This window comes from Bos javanicus, chromosome 12 (genome assembly GCF_032452875.1).
Source record: "Bos javanicus breed banteng chromosome 12, ARS-OSU_banteng_1.0, whole genome shotgun sequence".
NCBI classification, from domain to species: domain Eukaryota; kingdom Metazoa; phylum Chordata; class Mammalia; order Artiodactyla; family Bovidae; genus Bos; species Bos javanicus.
In genome coordinates this window covers 18,242,774-18,269,811 of record NC_083879.1, presented here as the reverse complement: position 1 = coordinate 18,269,811, position 27,038 = coordinate 18,242,774, and the positions used below count along the sequence as shown (strand labels likewise).

The 27,038-nt window shown below is 36.5% G+C and overlaps 1 protein-coding gene across 3 annotated transcripts in view; it reads right to left on the bottom strand.

Moving 5' to 3' along the window:
* The window catches only part of RB1 (RB transcriptional corepressor 1), a 120,256-nt gene that overhangs the window by 81,236 nt on the left and 11,982 nt on the right, over positions 1-27,038 (bottom strand). For all 3 annotated transcript variants that reach the window (XM_061434602.1, XM_061434604.1, XM_061434603.1), the window contains exons 3-6: positions 13,435-13,550; positions 10,978-11,097; positions 1,922-1,960; positions 849-916 (exon numbers count right to left, since the gene is read on the bottom strand). In XM_061434602.1, the coding sequence (XP_061290586.1) occupies positions 849-916; positions 1,922-1,960; positions 10,978-11,097; positions 13,435-13,550 (343 nt within the window). The remainder of the gene's footprint in view (positions 1-848; positions 917-1,921; positions 1,961-10,977; positions 11,098-13,434; positions 13,551-27,038) is intronic.

The window sequence follows — 27,038 nt, the reverse complement described above, 5'->3', positions numbered from 1 at the left end:
GACAAAAAGCTTAGAATTGATTTAAACACATAAATGAGATAAAACAAGTGTGATAACTATAATTACAGAACAGAATATAAATATACTCTTGTATAATGTAATGATGATAAAAAAAATAAGCAAAGGAGAAAGGAGGAAACAGGAAGGTGACATGGAGAGGATTCTTTTTCTTCAGAGCAGACTAATATATATCACTTTAACTTATAACACAAAGGTATATAAAGTAGACTCTAACCTCTTAAATGTTTTCATAATGCTTGAGAAATATTTGAGAAAATAATATTGCTTAAGTGATAAAACATTCAGATAAATTTAAGCAATTCCTTCCATTTCTGTTTATTTTCTTCTATAAAATTTGAGTAAAATTAATTTTTACATTTTAAATAGCACAACAATATGATCTTATTTTTAGAAAATTATATCTCTTTGTGAATGCACTCATTCACCCATCTATTTTAATCAGAATGTCATTTCAGATGTATTTTGTGCATATGCATAATTTTGATTATTATTTTAGGTGGGTTCTCAGTAAATTTTCTATTTTTCTTTGTATTTCACTGTATTATTGAATTCTTTATCATGAGTACACATCATTTTTATAAAAACAGTAACATTATTCTTAAAAATAGGAAAGTAGGAAAGAATGAAAAAATAGTAGAAAAAGAAGTGAAATGAGACATTTTCAAGGTTGCTTCCAGTACCAGAATTATGAATTTGCTAAAAGTTAAAAAAATCACAAGAATTAGAGGTAAGGAGGAGCAACATTGAACTGAATTAAAATTTTGAGCTTACTCAAAAGAAGGATCAATTATTACATTTGAAACATTATCATGTAACAATGACTTTACCTTTAGCTAATAAAAATGTGATCCAAGAAACTTTTAGCACCAACATAGAATTTATTTCAGTAGATATCCTAGTAAACAGAAAAAAAAATTAGTTTTCTAAGTATACCTTTTTCCCCATGTTTTACAATTACAGACTACAGTTGACTGCATAATAGAATACAGCCCATTTTAAATGCACAATTTACACATGAATTCAATTTTGTCTCAATTTAGTTTGTGTTTTTACCAAGTTACTTACATTTTCCCACAGAGTAGTATACCTTTTCTAAAGAAAATACTGAATACCTTCTATTGTAATCTAAAAATATGCACAGGAAGTGGTATAATATGACATACTTGGTTTCCAATTAATTCTTTTCTGCTGTTTTCTAATTAAAATCAATTTTATGTAAGCAGAAAATATAGAGGTCTGGGTGACTCTAGTTTACCAGTTTAACACTATGCCCTCATAAACTTTAAATCGTTCACTTGGTGGAGTTAACAAATGGAATTAGATTAATAGAGTTAATTAATAAATATACAATTTTTCTTTGTATCAATTGTTTCAGTATCATTATTTCACTGGGGCAGAAAATCTCATATATTACTCATTATGTTTTTTTCAGTTTTTTCTGAAAAAACAAACTGTAGAGCTCTTACAATGGTATACTGCTGGAACATGTATCATACATTTAAAAAGACTATTTGGAAATTTAAATATAGACATTCATATTTATTCTTACAGAAAAATTATGCTTTAAGTCTTAGTTAATAAAATGTCTGTAATACACTCTCAATAAAGATTCTGTCAACGAATTAGCATTTTTCTCAGAGTTGGTAAAAAAAACTGCTCTGAATCAACTTCTCCCTTTAGTTTCCAATTAGTTCTCCCTTATAGTAAAAGGCCAGTATTTCATACCACTTTCTTTGTGAAAAGATAAATAATCTGCACAGGGCTTAAATCTATGACCTTAATTTATGAAGTAGTGTGAAATAAGCAATCAAACCAACCCTGAAATTATCAATGTGTTTGGGATTATTTCATATATTAAAAAACCCAAAAAGTGAAAAATAACATGCTCTGAGGTACTTACGAACTGCTGGGTTGTGTCAAATATATAAGCTCACATGTCCTGAAAGGAAGAAATAATTATGTTAACATCATGGCTTTTTTGAAAGTTACTTTTAAATTTTTTTCATAATTTAGAAGTCAATTTTATAATGCTGAATTTTGTCAAAGGCTTTCTCTGCATCTATTGAGATAATCATATGGTTTTTATTTTTCAATTCCATTTATGATAAAAACTCTCCAGAAAGCAGGAATAGAAGGAACATACCTCAACAGAATAAAAGCTATATATGACAAACCCACAGCAAACATTATCCTCAATGGTGAAAAATTGAAAGCATTTCCTCTAAAGTCAGGAACAAGACAAGGGTGCCCACTTTCACCATTACTATTCAACATAGTTTTGGAAGTTTTGGCCACAGCAATCAGAGCAGAAAAAGAAATAAAAGGAATCCAAATTGGAAAAGAAGAAGTAAAACTCTCACTATTTGCAGATGACATGATCCTCTACATAGAAAACCCTAAAGATTCCACCAGAAAATTACTAGAACTAATCAATGACTATAGTAAAGTTGCAGGATATAAAATCAACACACAGAAATCCCTTGCATTCCTATACACTAATAATGAGAAAACAGAAAGAGAAATTAAGGAAACAATTCCATTCACCATTGCAACGGAAAGAATAAAATACTTAGGAATATATCTACCTAAAGAAACTAAAGACCTATATATAGAAAACTATAAAACACTGGTGAAAGAAATCAAAGAGGACACTAATAGATGGAGAAATATACCATGTTCATGGATTGGAAGAATCAATATAGTGAAAATGAGTATACTACCCAAAGCAATTTATAGATTCAACGCAATCCCTATCAAGCTACCAACAGTATTCTTCACAGAGCTACAACAAATAATTTCACAATTTGTATGGAAATACAAAAAACCTCGAATAGCCAAAGCGATCTTGAGAAAGAAGAATGGAACTGGAGGAATCAACCTACCTGACTTCAGGCTCTACTACAAAGCCACAGTTATCAAGACAGTATGGTACTGGCACAAAGACAGAAATATAGATCAATGGAACAAAATAGAAAGCCCAGAGATAAATCCATGCACATATGGACACCTTATCTTTGACAAAGGAGGCAAGAATATACAATGGATTAAAGACAATCTCTTTAACAAGTGGTGCTGGGAAATCTGGTCAACCACTTGTAAAAGAATGAAACTAGACCACTTTCTAACACCATACACAAAAATAAACTCAAAATGGATTAAAGATCTAAATGTAAGACCAGAAACTATAAAACTCCTAGAGGAGAACATAGGCAAAACACTCTCCGACATACATCACAGCAGGATCCTCTATGACCCACCTCCCAGAATACTGGAAATAAAATCAAAAATAAACAAATGGGACCTAATTAACCTTAAAAGCTTCTGCACATCAAAGGAAACTATCATCAAGGTGAAAAGACAGCCTTCAGAATGGGAGAAAATAATAGCAAATGAAGCAACTGACAAACAACTAATCTCAAAAATATACAAGCAACTCCTACAGCTCAACTCCAGAAAAATAAATGACCCAATCAAAAAATGGGCCAAAGAACTAAATAGACATTTCTCCAAAGAAGACATACAGATGGCTAACAAACACATGAAAAGATGCTCAACATCACTCATTATCAGAGAAATGCAAATCAAAACCACTATGAGGTACCATTTCACACCAGTCAGAATGGCTGCGATCCAAAACTCTACAAATAATAAACGCTGGAGAGAGTGTGGAGAAAAGGGAACCCTCTTACACTGTTGGTGGGAATGCAAACTAGTACAGCCACTATGGAGAACAGTGTGGAGATTCCTTAAAAAACTGGAAATAGAACTGCCTTATGACCCAGCAATCCCACTGCTGGGCATACACACTGAGGAAACCAGAAGGGAAAGAGACACGTGTACCCCAATGTTCATTGCAGCACTGTTTATAATAGCCAGGACATGGAAGCAACCTAGATGTCCATCAGCAGATGAATGGATAAGAAAGCTGTGGTACATATACACAATGGAGTATTACTCAGCCATTAAAAAGAATACATTTGAATCAGTTCTAATGAGGTGGATGAAACTGGAGCCTATTATACAGAGTGAAGTAAGCCAGAAGGAAAAACATAAATACAGTATACTAACGCATATATATGGAATTTAGAAAGATGGTAACAATAACCCGGTGTACGAGACAGCAAAAGAGACACTGATGTATAGAACAGTCTTATGGACTCTATGGGAGAGGGAGAAGGTGGGAAGATTTGAGAGAATGGCATTGAAACATGTAAAATATCATGTATGAAACGAGATGCCAGTCCAGGTTCGATGCACGATACTGGATGCTTGGGGCTAGTGCACTGGGACGACCCAGAGGGATGGTATGGGGAGGGAGGAGGGAGGAGGGTTCAGGATGGGGAACACATGTATACCTGTGGCGGATTCATTTTGATATTTGGCAAAACTAATACAATTATGTAAAGTTTAAAAATAAAAAAAAAAGCACAAAAAAAAAAGAAAAAAAATTTTATAATGCTTTATTCATTCTATTTTAAGAAGGGTACATTTTTTAAGTACAGCATTATAAAACCAAGTTAAAGTAGATGTTTCCAATTTATGCCCTTTCATACATCCCTGTAATATCTAGTTACAAAATGACTGGACTCCATGTGTGCATTTGTAACTTGGTATACATTCAGTAATTGAAACTTGATCTGGTTACAATCTCACACCAGGTCATAAAAGCTTATTTAATAAAGTCTTGCTGAAATAACACAACTGAAAAGTACTACTTAACTGAAACCTACTTATTTAGGGCAGTGACTTCTGGAATGGTGGGTAGAGTAAGGATCTTTACAGACCTGTTCCCTAAAATAAAAGTTATAATTGGTAAAAACTATTTCTGAAAAACCATTTAAAGTCTCTGGAAATTTTTCTAAGGGCATACAACAAAAAAGGGAACATATCCTCAAGAAAATCTTGATGAGAACAATGAGTCCGAGGAATTCAATGCAAAACTCGTTTCTTCCTTCTCTCCAGTTCAGCATAAGGAAGCTCTATGCCTGACAGGTGTAGCCAAGACACAGGGCTCCTCTCTCTCCAGCTCTCAGCCTGGAACTCTCTCTGGGGAGAGCAGGCTATCAGTGTTTCTCATCTCCCACAGGTCTATGTTGCAGAAGGTCTAGCCCAGGCAAGAGGAGCTGAGCAGCATGGGGCTCCTGTCCTCCACTTTGCACCCATTCATAGGGTGAAGTTTTATTCCAGGCACACAGCACGTCAAAATACTGATTTGTCTTGTCTCAGCTGGCTCATGGGACAGAGATTCCAGACAAGAGAGGCGATCTGGGAAGACTAGAGCTAAGACTGTGTCTCTCCTCAGTGCCCTACTCTTAAAGCAGAGGTAGCCCTGCAAGAGACGAGACCACTGTCAACTTGCTCTCCCAACCACCAGCACAGAAGTGGCAGCTAGGGGAGAAGCAGGTCTCAAGAACACAGAGCCTTGAGCTCTCCCTAGGGGAATTAACTTCACCCAGAATGCTGTGGGGATGTTCAAGAATAACAGCACAGTTGAAGGCAACGCAGATTTTGGTAAAGGCAGAAAAAGGAGAAAACCAACAGATCTTATGAGAGCAAAAAGCTAAATCCTAGATCATTGAGAGGACAACCAGGGAAAGAAACAGCTAGGAATAACTCTCCTGACATCAAAGACTACTCCTGCAAAGGGAGCCAAATTTAATTGGATTAAACTGTGAAGCAATTTGTGACTCAGAGCGTTGTGAAAAACAAGAAAGTAATCAGCAATAAATGAGAGGTAACAATTAAGTGTGATATTAACAGAGGCAGTTAGCTTAACAACAGGGGGAAAGATGGTTAAAGGGAAAAAATCCACTGTCAGCTCAGTGACTGTGCACCTGTCCAAGGCTACACTGAGGAGCAAATCAGAGGTAGCACACTGGGAGAAAAGACCTCACTGAAATAGTACCTTCCATGTCATGGATATGCCTGTTCTGGACATAACATATAATAAAAGTATGTGGCCTTTTGTATCTGGTATCTTTCACTTAGCTCAATGATTTCAAGGTTCATCCACACTGTAGTATATATCAATACTTTATTCCCTTTTATGGCTGAACAGTATTCTACCATATGGATATGTGTGTCAGTTGCTCAGTCGTGTCTGACTCTTTGCAATGCCAAGGACTGTAGCCTGCCAGGCTCCTCCAAGCAAGAGTACTGGAGTGAACTGCCATTTCCTTCTCCAGGAGATCTTCCCAGCCCAAGGATCAAACCCAGGTCTCCTGCATTGCAGGCAGATTCTTTACCATCTGAGCTGCCAGGGAAGCCCTCTAATATGGATAGTTCACATTTTGTTTATCCTTTCATCAGCTGATGGATATTTGGGATGTTTCCATTTTTTGGCTACTACAAATAACACAGCCATGAACACCTGTACACAAGTTATGGATGAATGATACATATCAAAATTTGATGTTTTGGGATATATGAGTTAAATAAAATGCTAAAATTAATTTCACTTGTTTATACTTGTCATGCAGCTACTATTTAAAATATATGGCTTGCATTTTTATATTTCTAGGTAACAGCACTAATGTAGTTAGTAATAGCTTTAAAAGCTACTGTTTATTAAGCATTTAGTATGTGCTAGGAGGTGAGGTAACCAGTAATATTGTCTTACTTAATTGTTACAATTACTCTGCGAGGAGAGCATTATTAGCTCTATCTTACAGATTGAAATTGAGGTTTAAAGATGTTAAGTATCTTTCTCTAGCTTACAAAGTCGGTAAATGACAAAATTAATAATCATATCTAGATCTGTTTAGCTTTTTAAAAGTTATCCTAATCACTACAGCACACTGCCATACACATACATATACTGAACCCAGAAATAAACAGGCTTTGGCAGGTCTGTTTATTTGTCCATGTGTCCATGAGTCAGACACAACTGAGTGACTTTCACTTTTGGTATCACAGCTAATTTTCCCAACAGTTCTTCAGAAGAAGGTACACATAAGATAGGAAAAAAAAAAAAAATCCTGATTCACTTCAAGACCAATAAACATTAAATTATCTCATAAACTAGTCAATAAAAATTCCAAATCCCTTTAACAAAGGCCTGAGTGATTTTTTACAGGCCAAATTAGACTCTGTCACTTGCTAGCTTAAAATCAATGACTCCATCGCCTGCTGGGCAAAGTTCAAGCTCACTATCAGTCTCATCCCCTCCTACCTTTTAGCCATTAGCAATATCCAAAGTACTTTATGGTACTGCTTTGGCTCTGTACACATGCTGATCACTCTGCCTACGATGCTCAGTCCCAGTCTCCACATATTTTGCTTGGTAAGTTTCTAATTATCCTTTAAACTCTACTCAGACATTGCCTTCTTCTACAGTTTTTTCACCCCATAATTATTCTTATTACTTTAAAAATACACAGTATTGTTACCCACTACATAATTTCTGCTTCTTACAAACAACCCTCTACAATAGGACATCAAACAATTACTGCATGTAATTTTATTGAAATACATAATTTACTTATTTACTATAAACTTCTTGATGATCACAGTATCATATGATTTCATATTACGAGCATCTAACACATAGTGGTTACCAATAGTCATTTCATTAATGCCTGTGTAGTTTCTTAATGTATATGCACTAAAACAGCTGATAGCCTAAAGTTTCTTAAAGGATATTGACCAAAAAAACTACTTCCTCTAAATCACCATTAATATACAAGTCACAACTTGGTAGTAAGGTCACCACTCAGTTCAGTTCAATTCAGTTGCTCAGTCGTGTCCGACTCTTTGTGACCCCACGGACTGCAGCACGCCAGGCCTCCCTGTCCATCACCAACTCATGGAGTTTACTCAAACTCATGTCCATTGAGTCGGTGATGCCATCCAACCATCTGATCCTCTGTCATCCCTTTCTCCTCTCGCCTTCAATCTTTCCCTACATCAGGGTCTTTTCAAATAAGTCAGCTCTTCACATCAGATGGCCAAAGTACTGGAGTTTCAGCTTCAACATCAGTCCTTCCAATGAATATTCACGACTGATCTCCTTTAGGATGGACTGGTTGGATCTCCTTGCAGTCCAAGGGACTCTCAAGAGTCTTCTCCAACACCACAGGTCAAAAGCATCAATTCTTAGGTGCTCAGCTTTGTTTATAGTCCAACTCTCACATACTCTCTGACTACTGGAAAAACCAGAGCCTTGACTAGATGGACCTTTGTTGGCAAAGTAATGTCTCTGCTTTTGAATATGCTGTCTAGGTTGGTCATAACTTTCCTTCCAAGGAGTAAGCGTCTTTTAATTTCATGGCTGCAGTCACCATCTGCAGTGATTTTAGAGGCACCAAAAATAAAGACTGCCACTATTTCCACTGTTTCTCCATCTATTTGCCATGAAGTGATGGGACCAGATGCCATGATCTTAGTTTTCTGAATGCTGAGCTTTAAGCCAACTTCTTCACTCTCCTCTTTCACCTTCATCAAGAGGATCTTTAGCTCTTCTTCGCTTTCTGCCATAGGGGTGGTGTCATCTGCATAACCGAGGTTACTGACATTTCTCCCAGCAAGCTTGATTCCAGCTTGTGCTTCATCTAGCCCAGCGTTTCTCATGATGTACTCTGCATATAAGTTAAATAAGCAGGGTGATAATATACAGCCTTGACGTACTCCTTTTCCTATTTGGAACCAGTCTGTTGTTCCATGTCCAGTTCTAACTGTTGCTTCCTGACCTGCATATAGGTTTCTCAAGAGGCAGGTCAGGTGGTCTGGTATTCCCATCTCTTGCGGAATTTTCCACAGTTTGTTGTGATCCACATAGTCAAAGGCTTTGGCATAGTCAATGAAGCAGAAATAGATGTTTTTCTGGAACTCTCTTGCTTTTTCCATGATCCAGTGGATGTTGGCAATTTGATCTCTGGTTCCTCTGCCTTTTCTAAATCTAGCTTGAACATCTCAAAGTTCACGGTTCACGTATTGTTGAAGCCTGGCTTGGAGAATTTTGAGCATTACTTTACTAGCGTGTGAGATGAGTGCAATTGTGCGGTAGTTTGAGCATTCTTTGGCATTGCCTTTCTTTGGGATTGGAACGAAAATTGACCTTTTCCAGTCCTGTGGCCACTGCTGAGTTTTCCAAATCTGCTGGCATACTGAGTGCAGCACTTTCACAGCATCATCTTTTAGGATTTGAAATAGCTCAACTAGAATTCCATCACCTCCACTAGCTTTGTTTGTAGTGATGCTTCCTAAGGCCCACTTGACTTCACATTCCAGGATGTCTGGCTCTAGGTGAGTGATTACACCATCATGATTATCTGGGTCATGAAGATCTTTTTTGTACAGTTCTTCTGTGTATTCTTGCCACCTCTTAATATCTTCTGCTTTTGTTTGGTCCATACCATTTCTGTCCTTTATTGTGCCCATCTTTGCATGAAATGTTCCCTTGGTATCTTTAATTTTCTTGAAGAGATCTCTAGTCTTTCCCATTCTATTGTTTTCCACTATTTCTTTGCACTAATCACTGAGGAAGGCTTTCTTATCTCTCCTTGCTATTCTTTGGAACTCTGCATTCAAATGGGTATATCTTTCCTTTTCTCCTTTGCTTTTCACTTCTCTTCTTTTCACAGCTATTTGTAAGGCCTCCCCAGACAGCCATTTTGCTTTCTTGTATTTCTTTTTCTTGGGGATGGTCTTGCTCCCTGTCTCCTATACAATGTCACGAACCTCTGTCCATAGTTCATCAGACACTCTATCAGATCTAGTCCCTTAAATCTATTTCTCACTTCCACTGTATAATCATAAGGGATTTGATTTAGGTCATACCTGAATGGTCCAATGGTCTTCCCTACTTTCTTCAATTTAAGTCTGAATTTGGCAATAAGGAGTTCATGATCTGAGCCACAGTCAGCTCGCGGTCTTGTTTTTGCTGACTGTATAGAGCTTCTCCATCTTTGGCTGCAAAGAATATAATCAATCTGATTTCAGTGTTGGCCATCTGGTGATGTCCATGTGTAGAGTCTTCTCTTGTGCTGTTGGAAGAGGGTGTTTGCTATGACCAGTTCATTCTCTTGGCAGGACTCTATTAGCCTTTGCCCTGCTTCATTCTGTACTCCAAGGCCAAATTTGCCTGTTACTCCAGGTGTTTCTTGACTTTCTACTTTTGCATTCCAGTCCCCTATAATGAAAAGGACATTTTTTTGGGGTGTTAGTTCTAGAAGGTCTCGTAGGTCTCCATAGAACCTTTCAACTTCAGCTTCTTCAGCATTACTGGTCAGGGCATAGACTTGGATTACCATAATATTGAATGGTTTACCTTGGAAACAAACAGAGATCATTCTGTCATTTTTGAAATTGCATCCAAGTACTGCATTTTGGACTCTTTGGTTGACTACAATGGCTACTCCATTTCTTCTAAGGGATTCTTGGCCCACAGGAGTAGATACAATGATCATCTGAGTTAAATTCACCCATTCCAGTCCATTTTAGTTTGCTGATTCCTAAAATGTTGACATTCATTCTTGCCATCTCGTGTTTGATCACTTCCAGTTTGCACTGATTCATGCAGCTAACATTCCAGGTTCCTGTGCAATATTTCTCTTTACAGCATAGGACCTTGCTTCCATCACCAGTCACATCCACAACTGAGTGTTGTCTTTGCTTTGGCTCCGTCTCTTCATTCTCTCTGGAGTAAGGTCACGACTAGGAAGAATCTTAAATTTAGATGACTCTTCCATTCAGAACTACAAGTCTTCTGGCAGAGAAGGCTAAAGTGGGAACGAAGTTCATTAAAACAAGTAAAACATGAATAAAACAAATAATTTTGGAAGAAACATTCAGAATGTATATGACTGGACAAATAAGAAAGTCAAGACTATTAATGGGACAAATCTAAGGTGCAATACTTAACAACTTTACTAAGTATGTAACAGTTCCCAGATGGAATCTAATATGAACAGTGACATGAAAATGCAGGGTGCAATCCTAATAAAATTTTTACTTTACCTTTCTAATTTGCTGTAGAGTGCACACAACACATTATACTTCTTCAACAGTCTTGACATAGCATTATCAACTTTGGTACTGGTATCGATTTCTTTTAGTAAATCAAAGAATTTATAGACACTGCAAAAGAAAGCATAGAAAAAAGTGAATCCACAATTTTAGAAATTCATTTTTTTTTCATTTTCAAAGCATGGACATTTCAATTCAAAAGGCCTGTTAGCTCTGTACCAAATCACTATTATATCCTTTGGAAGGAATTAGTTTTTGCATTTTACTAGAATTTAAAGGGAAAAAATATCAACTAATCTCAACCTATATCCCTGTATCTATACACCTAAGCCTACATCTATTTATCAACAAGAACACAGAAAAAATAAGGGTTATTACAGACATATACAAATATTTAGTTCTATATCTAGCTATATGTTTTAAAAATCCTAAGTTCACATCCATTTATCTAACACAAAAACTACCTGTTTCATTCCCATGTTTTCCTTTACATATTTATAACTCTTCTTTGACAGTGAGAAATCTGGGATCCACTTATCTCTAATTTACTCATTTAATCAATCCCCCTGTAACGACCAAGCTACCCACTCCTCCATGTTGGCACCCTCCTCTCCTGCTCAGACTGACTCCCCCACCCTGAACTGCCCTCACCCCTCCAAGTAGGGATCTGACCGCTCATCCCAGACAGCTCTTACCTCACATGTGCTGTGACTCCCTATACCAGCTGTCCACACACCTGCTTCGTCTGCCCTTGCACACCAAGCAGCCCGTGTCAAGAAGCCCCCCACACCCTTGGGAGATGACCTCCTCATCCCACTTTGGCTCTAACAGCCTTCTCAGGGAGCCATGGCTCTCCCTCACCACAGATGCACACACCTTCTCTCTTTACCCCACCAGTGGTTTTAGGGGAAGGAAAAAGGAAATAGCTGGAAACTCAGATGGTAAAGAATTGGCCTACAATGCAGGAGACCTGGGTTTGACTCCTGGATGGGGAAGATTCCCTGGAGAAGGGAATGGCAATCCACTCCAGTGTTCTTGCCTGGGAAATCCCATGGACAGAGGAGCTTGGCAGGCTACAGTCCATGGGGTCGCAAAGAGTAGACCCCATTAGTGACTAACACTAATAATTTTTATTTCACAGGAAAGGAAAGGAACCCGAGACTTAATAAGGATAAGCAATCTATTTCAAGTCATATATCTTGTAAAATATACCCAGTCTATCTTAACCCAAATATTGATTCTCTTTCCAATCCTCTGAGGTAACTAAAATATTTGCTGATATAAAAATTTACCTCTATATTCAGATTGTTTTCAGCTATATAAAACCTATTTTGGTTTAGTGATTTTATTTAATAAAGTTAAACTTTGAAATCTCTGAGAGGTAAACAACTTCTAATTTAATCAGTTAAATATGAACATGCTATGCTATGCTAAGTCACTTCAGTCGCGTTCGACTCTGTGCGACCCCATAGACGGCAGCCCACCAGGCTCCCCGTCCCTGGGATTCTCCAGGCAAGAACACTGGAGTGGGCTGCCATTTCCTTCTCCAATGCATGAAAGTGAAAAGTGAAAGTGAAGTTGCTCAGTCGTGTCCGACTCTTAGCGACCCCATGGACTGCAGCCTAATAGGCTCCTCCGTCCATGGGATTTTCCAGGCAAGAGTACTGGAGTGGGGTGCCATTGCCTTTAGAAGGTCTTTGTTTCCACATTTTATTTAGAGGTAGTAAGAAAGTTACTAAAATGTGAAACAATTTTATCTCATTTACACAAAACACCAATTATGTTTAACTCTAGATGGCTTTATCTAAGAAGAAACATACTACTATCTTTTTGGTAAATTATTTGCTGTTAGATATTGTAAATATACTGCAAAAGAAATGACTAGAAGAAATGATCAGAAGGCTTCTCTTGAGTTGTTGGAAACAATTAGTAAACTCTCATTAGGCTTATAAACTCAATACAGACATTAAGTAATTATAGGGGCAAGTATGATAATAGATACTTAACTGAACACACAGTCTCAAAACATATATAATTACAATATCTATTATATTAAAAGTCTTAAACTTTAATAAATCAACTAAATTCCTTGAAGATGGGCTCATACTACTTTTACAAAGGTTTTACTATATAATAAAGCCTATTTAATAAATCTGCCTATTTTGTCCACTTTATCAACAGCTACAATTAAGAAAGTTAACACAGTGAGAGATACAATGAAGATTTTCCCAGGACACAGACTGCTACATTTTAAAGAAAGTGCAGCATAAAGACATTAAGGGCCCCAACAGAGTAGGAGAGTTCACTAGTTGACCCAAGTTCTCCATGTTTTTAGTTAATTTTGGCATTTCCCACCAATTCCCTGAAGTCTATTAAAATGATAGTTCAGGAATAGTTTTTTTTTTTTTTTTAAATGGCAGAGGCCTATATTAATGCAAGAAATTTTACCTGGTTTCAATGTTTTTCTGTAGCTCAGTGAAAGTGAACGGCATCTCATCTAAGTCAACTGCTGCGATAAAAATACAGATTCCCCACAGTTCCTTTTTCTTTTGAACATAACCTTCCTGCAAACAAAACAAAACAAAAAGGTTCAAGTAATTCGTTAAATCATTTACACACAAAAACTGTGTTAAAACTATACTAGGCAACTTTTTTCTTATTGAGCATAACAAAATAAATTTGTTCCCAAGTCTTTATGAGAGTATTTAATTCTAGGCTAGTACAAACTAGTTACAAAATTAGTAACTAAATTTTATATTGTAAAGCAAAAAAAATTACCAGATAAGTCAAAAAGTTAAACTACAACTTTCTACAAAAAACCTAGAAGCCAGTCAGTTCTCTGAGGTAAACATTTTCAGTTCTCAATAACACAACATCATCCAAGCCAAGGTGAAAGATTTTACTTCATAAAATAAATTGTTTTTAAAAAAACAAGCCCATTTTCTCACTTGATTATCCTCCTTTTGCTCTAATTCACTTGTTCTTTTACCAATCTATTGATTCAAGTATTTTTTTAACCTTATGAAATTTATATCTCTCAGTGCTCTAACTGCCTTCCTTGTAAAATGGAAATAATAATACTTACCTCACTTTGTAAGAATTAAATGAGACTTTATATAAAGCCCTTACCACAATGCCTGTCATTTAATTAGTACTCAATGAATGACAGCTATCATTATTATTAGAATATTTTTTCATTATCATTAGAATACTTTTTCCCCTAAAAATATATCTTTATTTAAATATGTGTTTTATAGGTAAAATTAGATTATATTAAATTAAAAACAAAAAAAACAAATTATCTAATGTTCCATCAAAGAGTTGGAACTACTTGCTTACTCTTAATTGTAGAGTACAATGGGGCTGAAAAATATGTGATACAATTTTACATTGTTTTGAAATCTCAATTATATAAAAGTTTTAGGAAAAAGAATTATTCTAGATTATCAAATTTTAGGGATAATACAAAGCTGATCACTATCCAACTCTAAACTTTTCCTTAATTTTAAAAATCATATGTTTATCTTCATACAGTTTTATCTCTTCCGATTCGTTTTTTAGTATCTTCTAAAATTGGACATATCTAATAATTTAGATCACTGACTCAATGGACATGAATTTGGGTAAACTCCAGGAGTTGGTGATGGACAGAGAGGCCTGGCATGCTGTGGTTCACGGGGTTGCAAAGAGTGGGACACGACTGAGTGACTGAACTGAATTGAATAATTTTTAAAGAAATATTTATTATGCAACTAACACAGTTTTGTCATTTTGGGGATTCAGTGATGAAAACAGAACAAACAAAAAAATTCCCTGTCTCCCTGGGAGTTACACTTCTATTTAAGTTAAAAACATGAATTTTTGTGTCAAACATTCAAGACTTTGAACACATACTCTAGTTGTATAACTGTAAGCAACTGATTAAATCTAATTAAACCTCAGTTTTTACTAAAATAGAAATATAATAGTATCCTATCTGGGTCACTATAAAATTTAACAGTGAGGATGCTCTTAAGTAATCAGCACAGTGCCAGGCATTATACTCATTCAATAATAAACAGCAGCAGCACTATTATCAGTGAATCTAGCACTCATTCCTCTATATCATATCTGTCTCAAAAACTGTCCACAACCCAATCTTCTCCACACCAAAAATATTCATCCCTGGGAATGCTGAGGAATACTGGAGTTTTGTGTGTAAGAAATCATTTTTATTGACTTCTAGTCCCTGGCAATCACTGATCTGATTTCAGTTCCTTCTCTAGAATGTCATACAAATGGAATTATATAGGCTGTAGCCTTTTTTGTCTGGCTTCTTTCACTTAGCATAATGCTTCTGAGAACTCATCCATATTGTTGTACCTATTAGTATTTATCCCTTTTATTTGTTGAGTAGCACTCCACTGTATGAATATACCACACTTTATCGATTCCAATAGCTGAATACACTGCTATGAATAAGGCTATTAACCTTAGCCTTAAATATTCAACTACAGATCTTTAAGTGGATGCATATTTTCATTTCTCTCGGGTGAATACCTCATTGGGGAATGCTAAGTTCTGTATTAAATGTAAGTTTAAGTTTGTAAGAAACTGGTAAACTGTTTTCCAACATGGCTGTAATGCTTTGCACCCCCGCCAGCTACAAATGAGAGTTCACGTTTCTTCACATCCTCACCAGCACTTAGTTTCTGTTCGTCTGTTTTCCAGTCATCCCAGTAGGTGTGTAGTGGTACATTTTCCCAAGGACTAACAACACTGAGTACTTTTTCAAATCTCACTTAGCATCTGGATCTCTTCTTTTGCCAATTTTCTCTTCAGTTGTTTGTCTTATAAAGTTGTTAAGAGTTACTTAAACATGTTGGATTCAAACTCCTTAACAGGTACGTGTTTTGCAAAAATCTTCAACTGATCTGTAGCTTTTCACTTTCTTAAATAGTGTATTTCAAAGGGCATAAGTTTTTAATTTTGATGGAGCTCAATTTATTACCTTGTTTTATAGATCATGCCCTTGCTGGTACTATCCATGAAATCTTTGTTTAATCCAAGGTCACAAAGGTTTTCTCCTTGGTCATCTTCTGGAAGTTTATATCTATGCTTCATTTGAATTAATTTTTATGATTGTGCAACAAAGGGACTAAAGTTCATTTTTTGCATATGGATGTCGAATTGCTCCAGTATCATTTGTTGAGAGGAACTCCTTTCTCCATTGAACTACCTTACCCTCTGTGTGCAAACACTGACACGTATGTGTGAATTCTATTTTCTGATTCTCTGTTCTGTTCCACTGACCTACTTGTCTTTCTTTCCACCAATACTACAATGACTTGATTACGTTTTGTTCTTTTTTTAGTTCAGTTTGATTCAAGACTTTTAAATCCGTAAAACGACATTTGATTCAGTTCTCATTGTGCAGATTAAGAAACTGAAGATTAGAGCGTGGAGACTTGCCCAACACAGCCTATCAATGCCACAGGCCTATAAAACCCAAGTTTCCTAACACTCAAATTAGTCTTCTTCCCTTTATTTAAGAGTATTTCCTTACTACATTTCTACATTGATTTCCTAACATTTTCACTATTGAAATCCTTAATCTCACCACCCCACTAAGAGTCCTGTACTCTTAACTATTTTACTGTTCTGTACTCTTCATTTTTATTTTGTTGAGAAGGTTAGAGAATCACAATTCCAAAGGCCTCAACATGTTTCTCCACATCAAATAATTTCTAATTACCATATACTCCCAATGTCTCTGCATCTAGCTTCAGGTCCTTCTTCTCTTCTGACTTTGACAAATGAACATCCTCCTCCACTCTTAAATCAGTAAATCTACTCTCTCACTTCTTCCCACTTTGTATCACCTCCTTCAAGACCTAGTTGATTAATTCCTCCCTCTGTCTTACATAATTTATCTTACAGGTCTTTCTAAACACATGCTTCTGTTTAGCTACAAACCAGCTTGTGCTGTGGTGTGCTAAGTCACTCAGTTGTGTCTGACTTTTTGGGATCCCACGGACTGTACCCCACCAGGGTCCTCTGTCCATGGGAATTCTCCAGGCAAGAATACTGGAGTGGGCTGCCATGCCCTCCTCCAGGCAGGGGATTTCCCAACCCAGGTCGCTCCTGCATTGCAGGCAGATTCTTTACCATCTGAGCCACCAGGGAAACCCAAGAATACTGGAGTGGGTAGCCTATCCCTTCCCCAGGGGATCTTTCCGACCCAGGAATTGAACCGAGGTCTCCTGCATTGCAGTCAGATTCTTTACCAGCCGAGCTACCAGGGAAGCCCCACAAACAAACTTACATCACTTAAAAAAAAAAAAAAAAAAGCTATCCTTCTATCCCTGGACTTTATCAAGCCACTGTTCAAACCAGACATACAAACCTCTTACTATTCACACGCACACTCACCAGATACACTCTCCCAGTACACATCTACTGCACCCACTGAACACATACTTCTACTATGTAAGCGCTATTCTACTGAGGCTATTGTCTAAGTGTCGAAAGAGCTCTCTCTAAACTGAACAGACTTTTCTTTGGTTTCATCTACAAAGACCTCTATACGACATCTGACACCACTGTAATGAAACTTTTCTCCTCAGCTTTTCAAACACAGTCAACATCCTCATTCTCGTTTTTATCTCTGTCAACTTTTTCAGTTTCCTAATTCCAAAGACTTTTCCCCACCACCTTCTTTTTCCTTCTGCCGTCTGCAGCTTCATCCACTTCTACAGCAGCCCCAACTCCTCGACACAGCTGTTTCACATGACTCATCCTGCTTTCCAACCCTCACTGCTGTCTCAAGATCTAGGCCCTATTTTCCAACGGCAATTACAACCCAAAAATTTGTAACTGATTTGTTTCCTCAAAAATGTAGTTGAGAATTATGTAACGGGCTCAGAATAGCACCTTTGAAACCATTAAAACAGAGGAAAAGAAAGTTTTACTCAGCCAAAAGAATCACAAAAAAATAAATGAAAGAAGAAAAAAATGAGGAAAGGATAAGAAAAAGCATTTTACAAAAGAAAAAGACAGTAATTTCCAATAAACATATTTGGAATATAAGAACCTCAGAAGAGTGTTAATTGAAGGACATTTTGCTAATTTGCATCAAGAACCTTAAGAGTTCAGTTTTATCTCTATGGATTTATCCAATGAAAATAATTACTGAGTAAGATTTAGTATGATAAATGTTCAAAGAATTACAACAGCAAAAATAATGGGAAACATTCAAACATCTTTAAATAGAATAGTTAAATAAATTATGATAGAGCTGCATCAAGAGCTACATAAAACTCTTAGAAAACATTTCAAAGATTATAAGGACATGGGGAAAAAAACCAGACATGTTACGAGAAAAAAACATCAGAATACAAAATTCTGTGTATATTTTGACTCCAATTTGTTGAAAAAATTTAAAAGAAAGGATATGCAAAAATATATCAAATGTTAACTATTATCTCTAGGTGGTAGGATTACAAATGGTTTTCATTAATCCTAGATATATTTTCTAAATTACCTACAATTATAAAATAGAGGGGAAAATAAGTCAATTAAGAAGTACTAAATTTATATAAAACAGGTGAGAGGAAAAATTATGAATATTCTTGAGAAAAATCTTTTTTAAAATAGTCAAACTTTAATTACATATACTACAGTTTAAATCATAATCTATAATCAACACTTAAGAGACTACTCATTTAAGCTATCATTTAGTTTAGTTTACTTAAATCACCCAACTGGTAACCCTGAGTTAGTGATATGACTTAACCAAAAAGTTTGTTGAGTTTTTTTCTCCATGATATTTTATGGAAAATACTGAACAAAGTTTTTGGCCAATCCAACACTTGCTCTTTTACAATGCACTAACTTATAAAAGAGCTCCCCCAAGTGGTAACATAAATCATCTTAGAAACATCTGAAAAGTAGGTTATCTTACTGAAAAGTAGGTTAACATAACTAGCATGAATTTAACTTGAAATTTTAAAAGTTAAAAACACTACTCTCTCTTATCTTTACTTTTTAAGATATCAACCATGAAAATGATGGAAATAAGCCATAGTAAACATGCTCTTTATCTCAGGGTCAAAAGGATACATCCTTACACCAGATTCATGAGACTGTAATGAGTGATTAGCAATAAAGTTACAAGTTAAATGTATTATAGAAGTAGAGGGGCTAAGAGCTTCCTTTATATCTTCCCCTCGGGGATTTCCTTACCAAGGTTATATGTAAGAACAAAAGAAACAACATGCTAATATGCCAGAAAATCCTCCCTCTCGCTTGCATAATATTAGCTGACAGCAGTTGAGCGCTAAAGAAATTCTTGATGTGCTCATAAGAACCAGAAGGCAAGAGTAGCACAGCCAAGAAGAATACAAAAGCTAACTTTACTTGTGCTCGATCATATTTTTGATTCAACATGCAGAGGTAAACACCAACTGAATTAGCCATCCAGTTACACAATGCCTTTGTGGGGAGAGTTGACTCTACCCCCAGAAAAATATGTTCTTGGCAAATTCAGATTCATCTAGTCTTCTGCCCAAGAGATGAGTACTTGGAGCTAAGAACTTCTACAGAATTCAGTGGTTAGGACTATTTAAGCACCTAACTAAACTCAATTCAGTTTACTAGATTGTTCAATTGTCCCTATCTCAACTATTTTGTAAGCATTTTGAAGGCATAATCACACTAAGTACACTGCTGAACCCGCAAGAACCTAGTACAATGGCCAGCACTAACTTGACATTAAATGTATATATTTTTTAAAAGCAGCATCAATAGTCATACCCTAGTATAGGATAGAATGACTTTTTTGACTTTCTTGTTTTTCCCCCTAGTAGGCTCAGAGAACTAAGCAGCAACTGAATCATGAGTAAAAAGTTTTAAGGTGAGAATATTGGTCCTACCACAATTTCTTTATCTCCTGATCACACACACATTGATCAGCTACTGAGGATCAGCAGGATTAATTCACACAAAGAAATGAATTACAGTCTTCACTTCCTAAACTTGTAATAACATAACTGACCTGGAATTTAGTTCCTAGTCAAGCTCTCTGCTTTATTGCATCAAAGGCCCAAAAAATGATCCCCAAGAAGACAGAGCCATAGAGCAGTGAAAACAGCCACCATATTAAAACAACTACTAATTAATTAATTAACTAGTGTCTACCCATCTTAGAAACAAAGAGTCAATTACTACAACTCAGATTTAATTATGTGTATAAATGGTATTTTTCAAAGTTAGCATGTCCATTCATTCCACCAATATCATTTGAAAAAAAGAAAACACAACTACTGAATAAATGAGTTGGCATTAGAATAAAAGAATCTCAGTTGGAAGGGAAAATGAAAGAGATCATTGATCACTGAAGTCCTGTGGTCTGGGAGTCTCTAGGGTTCAAATCATAAAATGATAATCCTTGGCAAATTTGCTTAAATTTTTAAAAACTTAAGCGAACCCATATGTTTACTTTCAATAATGCCTCAGTAACTAAAGTAGCAAGTGTTTCACTTTTGCTAGAAATCAATGCAGCAAGGTAACACAATTTACCTTTATACTGATAAAAAACAATGGCTGTCAGGCTTTAATAAAATTAGGAAAAATTATTATTTAATAAACTAAGTTTGGTACACTTTCTAAAAGAGATCCAAGGTGGGGGAAAGTTTGGTGGTTTCTGACTGCAATATAAATTTGATTCAACTTATTTTAAAAACGGTTTGCAGAATGAGAAAAATCAAGGCACGTACTGAAAGGACGTAAAACAGAAAAGGAACAGGCATTTTTGACAAAATAACTCACTTCAAAACTCTCCTAAATATCTAGGTCTCATATAAACTTGACTACTTGTTTATAGCTGAACATGTAATAGAAATAACTACCAATCTGAACATCAATAATTATGAATGTCAGGCCTCTAAAATTATAATGTACATAAGGAAAAAAATTGATTCACTGAGAGTGTATTTATAATCATTTCTTTCAAAACAACACCTGTTTTATCTAAATTATATAGGGCATAAAGATGTTTAAAGTACAGAAAAACAAACAGTCCTATTAAATTGAGGTTTAAGATACCCTAGCAAACCTGGAAGCCTGTAACTCTCCACAGTCATTTCAATCCGATGGGGAAAAGGTGCTATACAGTATGTGATATGTTCTTCTGGTACCTACCATTCTTCTGGTATCTACTTCTAACATGAAGAATAAAGAGAGGTGAATGAATAAAGAAGATGTGGTATATATAATCAACTAAATGTCACTCAGTCATATAAAAGAAGGAAATCATTAATGCCATTTGCAGCAACATGGACGGACCTAATCATACAAAGTTAAGTCAAAGACAAATATCATATAATATCACTTATGTGTGGAATCTAAAAAACGATACAAATGAACTCACAGACAAAACAGAAAAAGACTCACAGACAGAGAAAACAAACTTATGGGTTACCAAAAGGGAAAGAGCTTGGGAGAAACAAGATATTCAGTATCTTGTTATAACCCATAATGGAAAAGAATTTGAAAAAGAATATACACACACATAACTGAATCACTTTGCTGTACACCAGAAACCAACACAACACTGTGAACTTCAATTAAACAAAAAAGCAGGAAAAGGTGAAGAGAAAATCTGAGGGAGAAGTAGGGCAGAGTACAGGTACAGTATTAAACAGTGCTAGGCCTTATTGGAAAAGTGAGATATCAGCAAAGATTTTATCCTATGAGCAAAGACATAATCTATTAAATTTTGTAAGTGTGAATGTCTTCTGACCCAGTGGTTTCACTTCTAGGAATCAACATTACAAAAGTACTCTTTTTTGTGCACCAAATGTATATATAAAGCTATTCACTGCAACAGTTTGTAGTATCAAATGTTCAAAAATAAACTAAATGTTAATAGGGGAATATATAAATAAATTACACGTCCATACAATGGAAAATACATCCACTAAAAAGATCAAGCTAAACACAGAAGGAGAGGTACTCTTCACTACATGAAAAAAGCAAGGTACAGAAAAACACAAAAACTAGAAACTTTTATTAGCTGCCTATGGAGAAGTGGGTAACTTAGGGGAAAGAATGACAGAGGTTTTCATTGCTTACATTTTTATTTCTTTTGAATCTTAAACCATCTGAATCTATTGCCTATTCCAAAAGCATCAATAATTACTTAAATTGGTTAAAAAGTGTAAATAAATAATAAAACCTCAGTGGGAAAAAAAAAATCGTGTGTGTGTGTGTGTGTGTGTGTGTGTGTGTGAAGGGGGAAATGAGGAAGGGTTGGAGGGGCAGAATGAACAAAAATTTATCAGTGGTTATTTCTATAGAGGTGGGAATACAAAGAGAGCAACGGATATTCACTTCTCACTTTAATACTATAAAAAATTTTAAAAACAAGTATATTTGAGTTTCGAATATATATGTGTGTTTATATATAAATATACATTTATATATGCACGTTCATATGTAAATATATATTTCTTTGAAATACTGAAAGGGAAATATAGAAAAGTGGGAAAAAATGACAAGAAAGATGTTAGTGAGAAAAACTACATGCTATGTCTTGAAAGTTGGCATTCAAATCCATAAACAGTTACAAGAGTCATAATGACCACAAAATAAAATAAAATTGGTTCTCAGAAGAAGCCTCGCTAGTCTTCATTCAGAGATGAGAGTAAAATTCCTTCCATGGGTCCTCAGAAAAAAGAAAATATGCTGCAGTAAAAATAGCAGTCAAATTATATATTATTATAACAATTATAAATAATTACATGTTAGATATATCTGAGTAGTTCATGATGAAAGCTCATGATGAACTTTAATAATGCTATCTGACATATATATTAAGTTTAAGACACTAAATGGTGAAGAGGGAATAAATGGTTTGATTAAATTTAGAGAGTATAAAAGTAGAGAAAAATCAATAAAACCAAAAATTGGTTTTTTGAAAAAAAGATAAGAGAAACTTTTAGTTAGATTGATCAAGAAAAATGATTCAAATTAGTTAAAATTAGAAATGACATGAGGATATTAAGACCAATCTTATAGAAATTTTAAAACGAATCATAACAGGAATGTTATGAGCCACTGCATGCTGACAAATCAGATGATTTAGATTAAATGGACAAACTTCTAAAAAGAGAGAGAAGACCAAACCATCACAAAAAGAAACTGACAATTTGAAAAGACCTGTAACAAAGTTAAGAGACTAGACTAGTAATTTTAAAAAATCTCTACACCGAGAAAAGTCGAGGCTCAGTTGGTTTCATTGATGAATTCTACCAAACATTTAAAGCAGAATTAGTATCAATTCACCAAGTGAACAGAGAAGGCAATGGCACCCCACTCCAGTACTCTTGCCTGGAAAATCCCATGGATGGAGGAGCCTGGAGGGCTGCAGTCCGTGGGGTCACGAAGAGTCGGACACGACTGAACGACTTCACTTTCACTTTTCACTTTCATGCATTGGAGAAGGCAATGGCAACCCACTCCAGTGTTCTCGCCTGGAGAATCCCAGGGACGGGGAGCCTGGTGGGCTGCCGTCTAGGGGGTCGCACAGAGTCAGACACGACTGAAGCGACTTAGCAGCAGCAGCACCACCAAGTGAAAGTGAAGTCACTCAGTCATGTCCTACTCTTTGTGACCCCATGGACTGTAGCCTATCAGGCTCCTCCGTCCATGGGATTTTCCAGGCAAGAGTACTGGAGTGGGTTGCCATTTCCTTCTCCAGGGGATCTTCCCAATCCAGGGATCAAACCCTGGTCTCCTGCACTGCAGACAGACACTTTACCATCTGAGCCACCAGGGAAGCCCATCAATTAACCAAAATGCTCCATAAAAGCTGAAGATCGAAGGAAACATTTCCCATCTCCTTCAGCAGTCAGTACTACCCTGACACTAAAATCAGACAAAAACACTGCAAGGAAAGAAAATAGAGACCAAAATCTCTTATGAAAAAATGCATAAAAATGCTGAACAAAATACAAGGAAACCAAATTTAAATATATATATATATAAGAATAATTACGCACCATAAACAAGTGAAACTTATCCTAGAAACACAATGTTGGTTTAAAATCTCAGAAGAATATAATACGTTATAATAAGGAGAAAAAACATACAGTTGTCTCAATAGATGCAGAAAAAAATCATTTGACAAAATCCCAAACCATTTGACAAAATACTCAACACAACTGGAATAAAAGGGAAGTTCCTCAACCTGACAAAAGGCATCTCCAGAAAGCCTACATCATAGGTAACAGTAAGACTGAATGTTCTCCCACTAAGATCAGGAAAAAGGTAACAATGTATTGGAGGTTCTAGCCAGGGCAATCAGCTAAGAAAAAGAAATAAAGGGCATCCATCTCAATTCCAAAGAAAGGCAATGCCAAAGAATGCTCAAACCAATGCACAATTGCACTCATCTCACACGCTAGTAAAGTAATGCTCAAAATTCTTCAAGCCAGGCTTCAGCAATACGCGAACCGTGAACTTCCAGATGTTCAAGGTGGTTTTAGAAAAGGCAGAAGAACCAGAGATCAAATTGTCAACATCTGCTGGATCATGGAAAAAGCAAGAGAGTTCCAGAAAAACATCTATTTCTGCTTTATTGACTATGCCAAAGCCTTGGACTTTGTGTGGATCACAATAAACTGTGGAAAATTCTGAAAGAGATGGGAATACCACACCACCTGACCTGTCTCTTGAGAAACCTGTATGCAGGTCAGGAAGCAACAGTTAGAACTGGACATGGAACAACAGACTGGTTCCAAATAGGAAAAGGAGTACGTCAAGGCTGTATATTGCCACCCTGCTTATTTAACTTTTATGCAGATTACATCATGAGAAACGCTGGGCTGGAAGAAGCACAAGCTGGAATCAAGATTGCCGGGAGAAATATCAATAACCTCAGATATGCAGATGATACCACCCTTATGGCAGAAAGTGAAGAAGAACTAAATAGCCTTTTGATGAAAGTGAAAGAGGAGAGTGAAAAAGTTGGCTTAAAGTTCAACATTCAGGAAACTAAGATCATGGCATCTGGTCCCATCACTTCATGGGAAATAGATGGGGAAACAGTGGAAACAGTGGCTGACTCTATTTTTGGGGGCTCCAAAATCACTGCAGATGGTGATTGCAGCCATGAAATTAAAAGACCAACCTAGATAGCATATTAAAAAGCAAAGACATTACTTTTTCAACAAAGGTCCATCTAGTCAAGGCTATGGTTTTTCCAGTGGTCATGTACGGATGTGAGAGTTGAACTATAAAGAAAGTTGAGTGCTGAAAAACTGACGAAGAAAAGATAGAAAAGATATTACTATTACAATAATAGTGTATAACTCCACGTTTTGTTTCTATATAATTTAAGAGACTGATGCATTACAAAATCATTAGTTTATGTTTTTGGACTCTGGATATAAAAAGGCATACTTTTGTGACATCAATAACTGAAAGGAGTTTGGACAGGGCTAATGAAGTATAATTCTCTATATTATTGAAGTTAAGCTTGAAAAAATTCAAATTAGAGTATAAAACTTTAAGATGCTAAATGTAATCCCCATGGTAATGACAAAGAAAACAAAGAATATACACAAAAGGAAACAAGAAAGGAATTTAAACATTTCAATACAAAAGGTCAGCTAAATACAAAAGAATCACTGAAAATAGAAAATCAACAGAAAAACCAAGGAAATCAAAAGCTGATACTTTAAAAAGATCAATAAAATTTAAAAAGCCTACAGTCAGATTAACTTTTAAAAAGAGAGTGAAGGAGAAGACACATTATTATAATAGAAACGCATGTGCCTCTTTTTTCCTTGCTGCCTTTTGAATTCTCTTTAACTTTCACCATTTTACTGAGGATATGCCCTGGGTTCATACTGTCTGTGACTGTGTTTCCTGCACCTGGATGTCTGTTTCCTGTCTATGTTTGGGAAGTTTTCAGCCATAATTTCATGAGACAAATTTTCTACCTCTTTCTCCCTCTCTTCTCCTTCTGGAACCCCTATTAATGTGATTTTCAGTACACCTAATGTTGCACCCAAAGTCCCTTAAACAATTCTCAATAAAAATTTTTTTTCTTTTTGCTGTTGGGACCAGGTGATTTCCATTATTCTATCAGATACCTCATGCATTCTTCTGTATCACCTAACCTGCTCTTCTCTCTAGTGTTTTTCATTTCAGTTATCCTGTTTTCTAGCTCTGACTGGTTCTTTTGTAATGTGTTTTCTAATCCCTTGTTAAAATTCTGTGTTCATCTATTCTTTTCCCCAGTTCAGTTAGCATTCTTATTACTATTGGATTCTTTATAAGGTATTTACCTCCGTTTCATCAGAGATTTTTTTTCAGGGGTTTCTTCTTGCCCTTTCATTTGAAATATAGTTCTCAGTCTTCTCATTTTGTTCAGCCTTTTCCGTCACCATGAAATTAGGTGAAACAGTTACCTATCCCAGTCTTGGTGGCATGGCCTCATGGGGCGGGGGGGGGGGGGGTTGGAGGGCGGAGCGGTGTCCCAATAAAGTCTGCATGTGCCCAGTGGCTCTGATCTGCGAGCTGCTGGATCAGAAGCGAGCGAGCGCAGGCTCTCGTCCCCCGGGCTGTGCGGGCAGCCATCATTCTGATGGGTTGAAGTTGGAGCAGCTACAGTCCGAACTGGGGCTTCTCTGCTCAAGGGCGGTCTCCACCCTATAAGGGGTGGGGGCGGGGCTCCAGCGGCTGGAACCAGAGTACTGAGGCAAGTGGGTTTCTGCTAGGAGGAAAGTGGGTTTCTGACAGGAGTCCCTGTCTAGATATGGGGCGCGTCCAGTGCTGAGGACACGGGGCTCAACTTCTGTGCTGGTTTCTCTCCCTCCCCAACCCCGGGCGTGCATGCCTTGGTTAGAGGCCGGGTCAGGACTTGAGCTGGCGCCCGCGCTCACTGACCCGGTTTCACTCCGTTCCAGATGTGCGCAGAGACACACAAGCCTGCGATGGCAGGCCCCACCCTAGAGCTAGTTTTACTCCCCCTCAAGTGTGTGCAAGATCGGCCTACCAAGTGACAA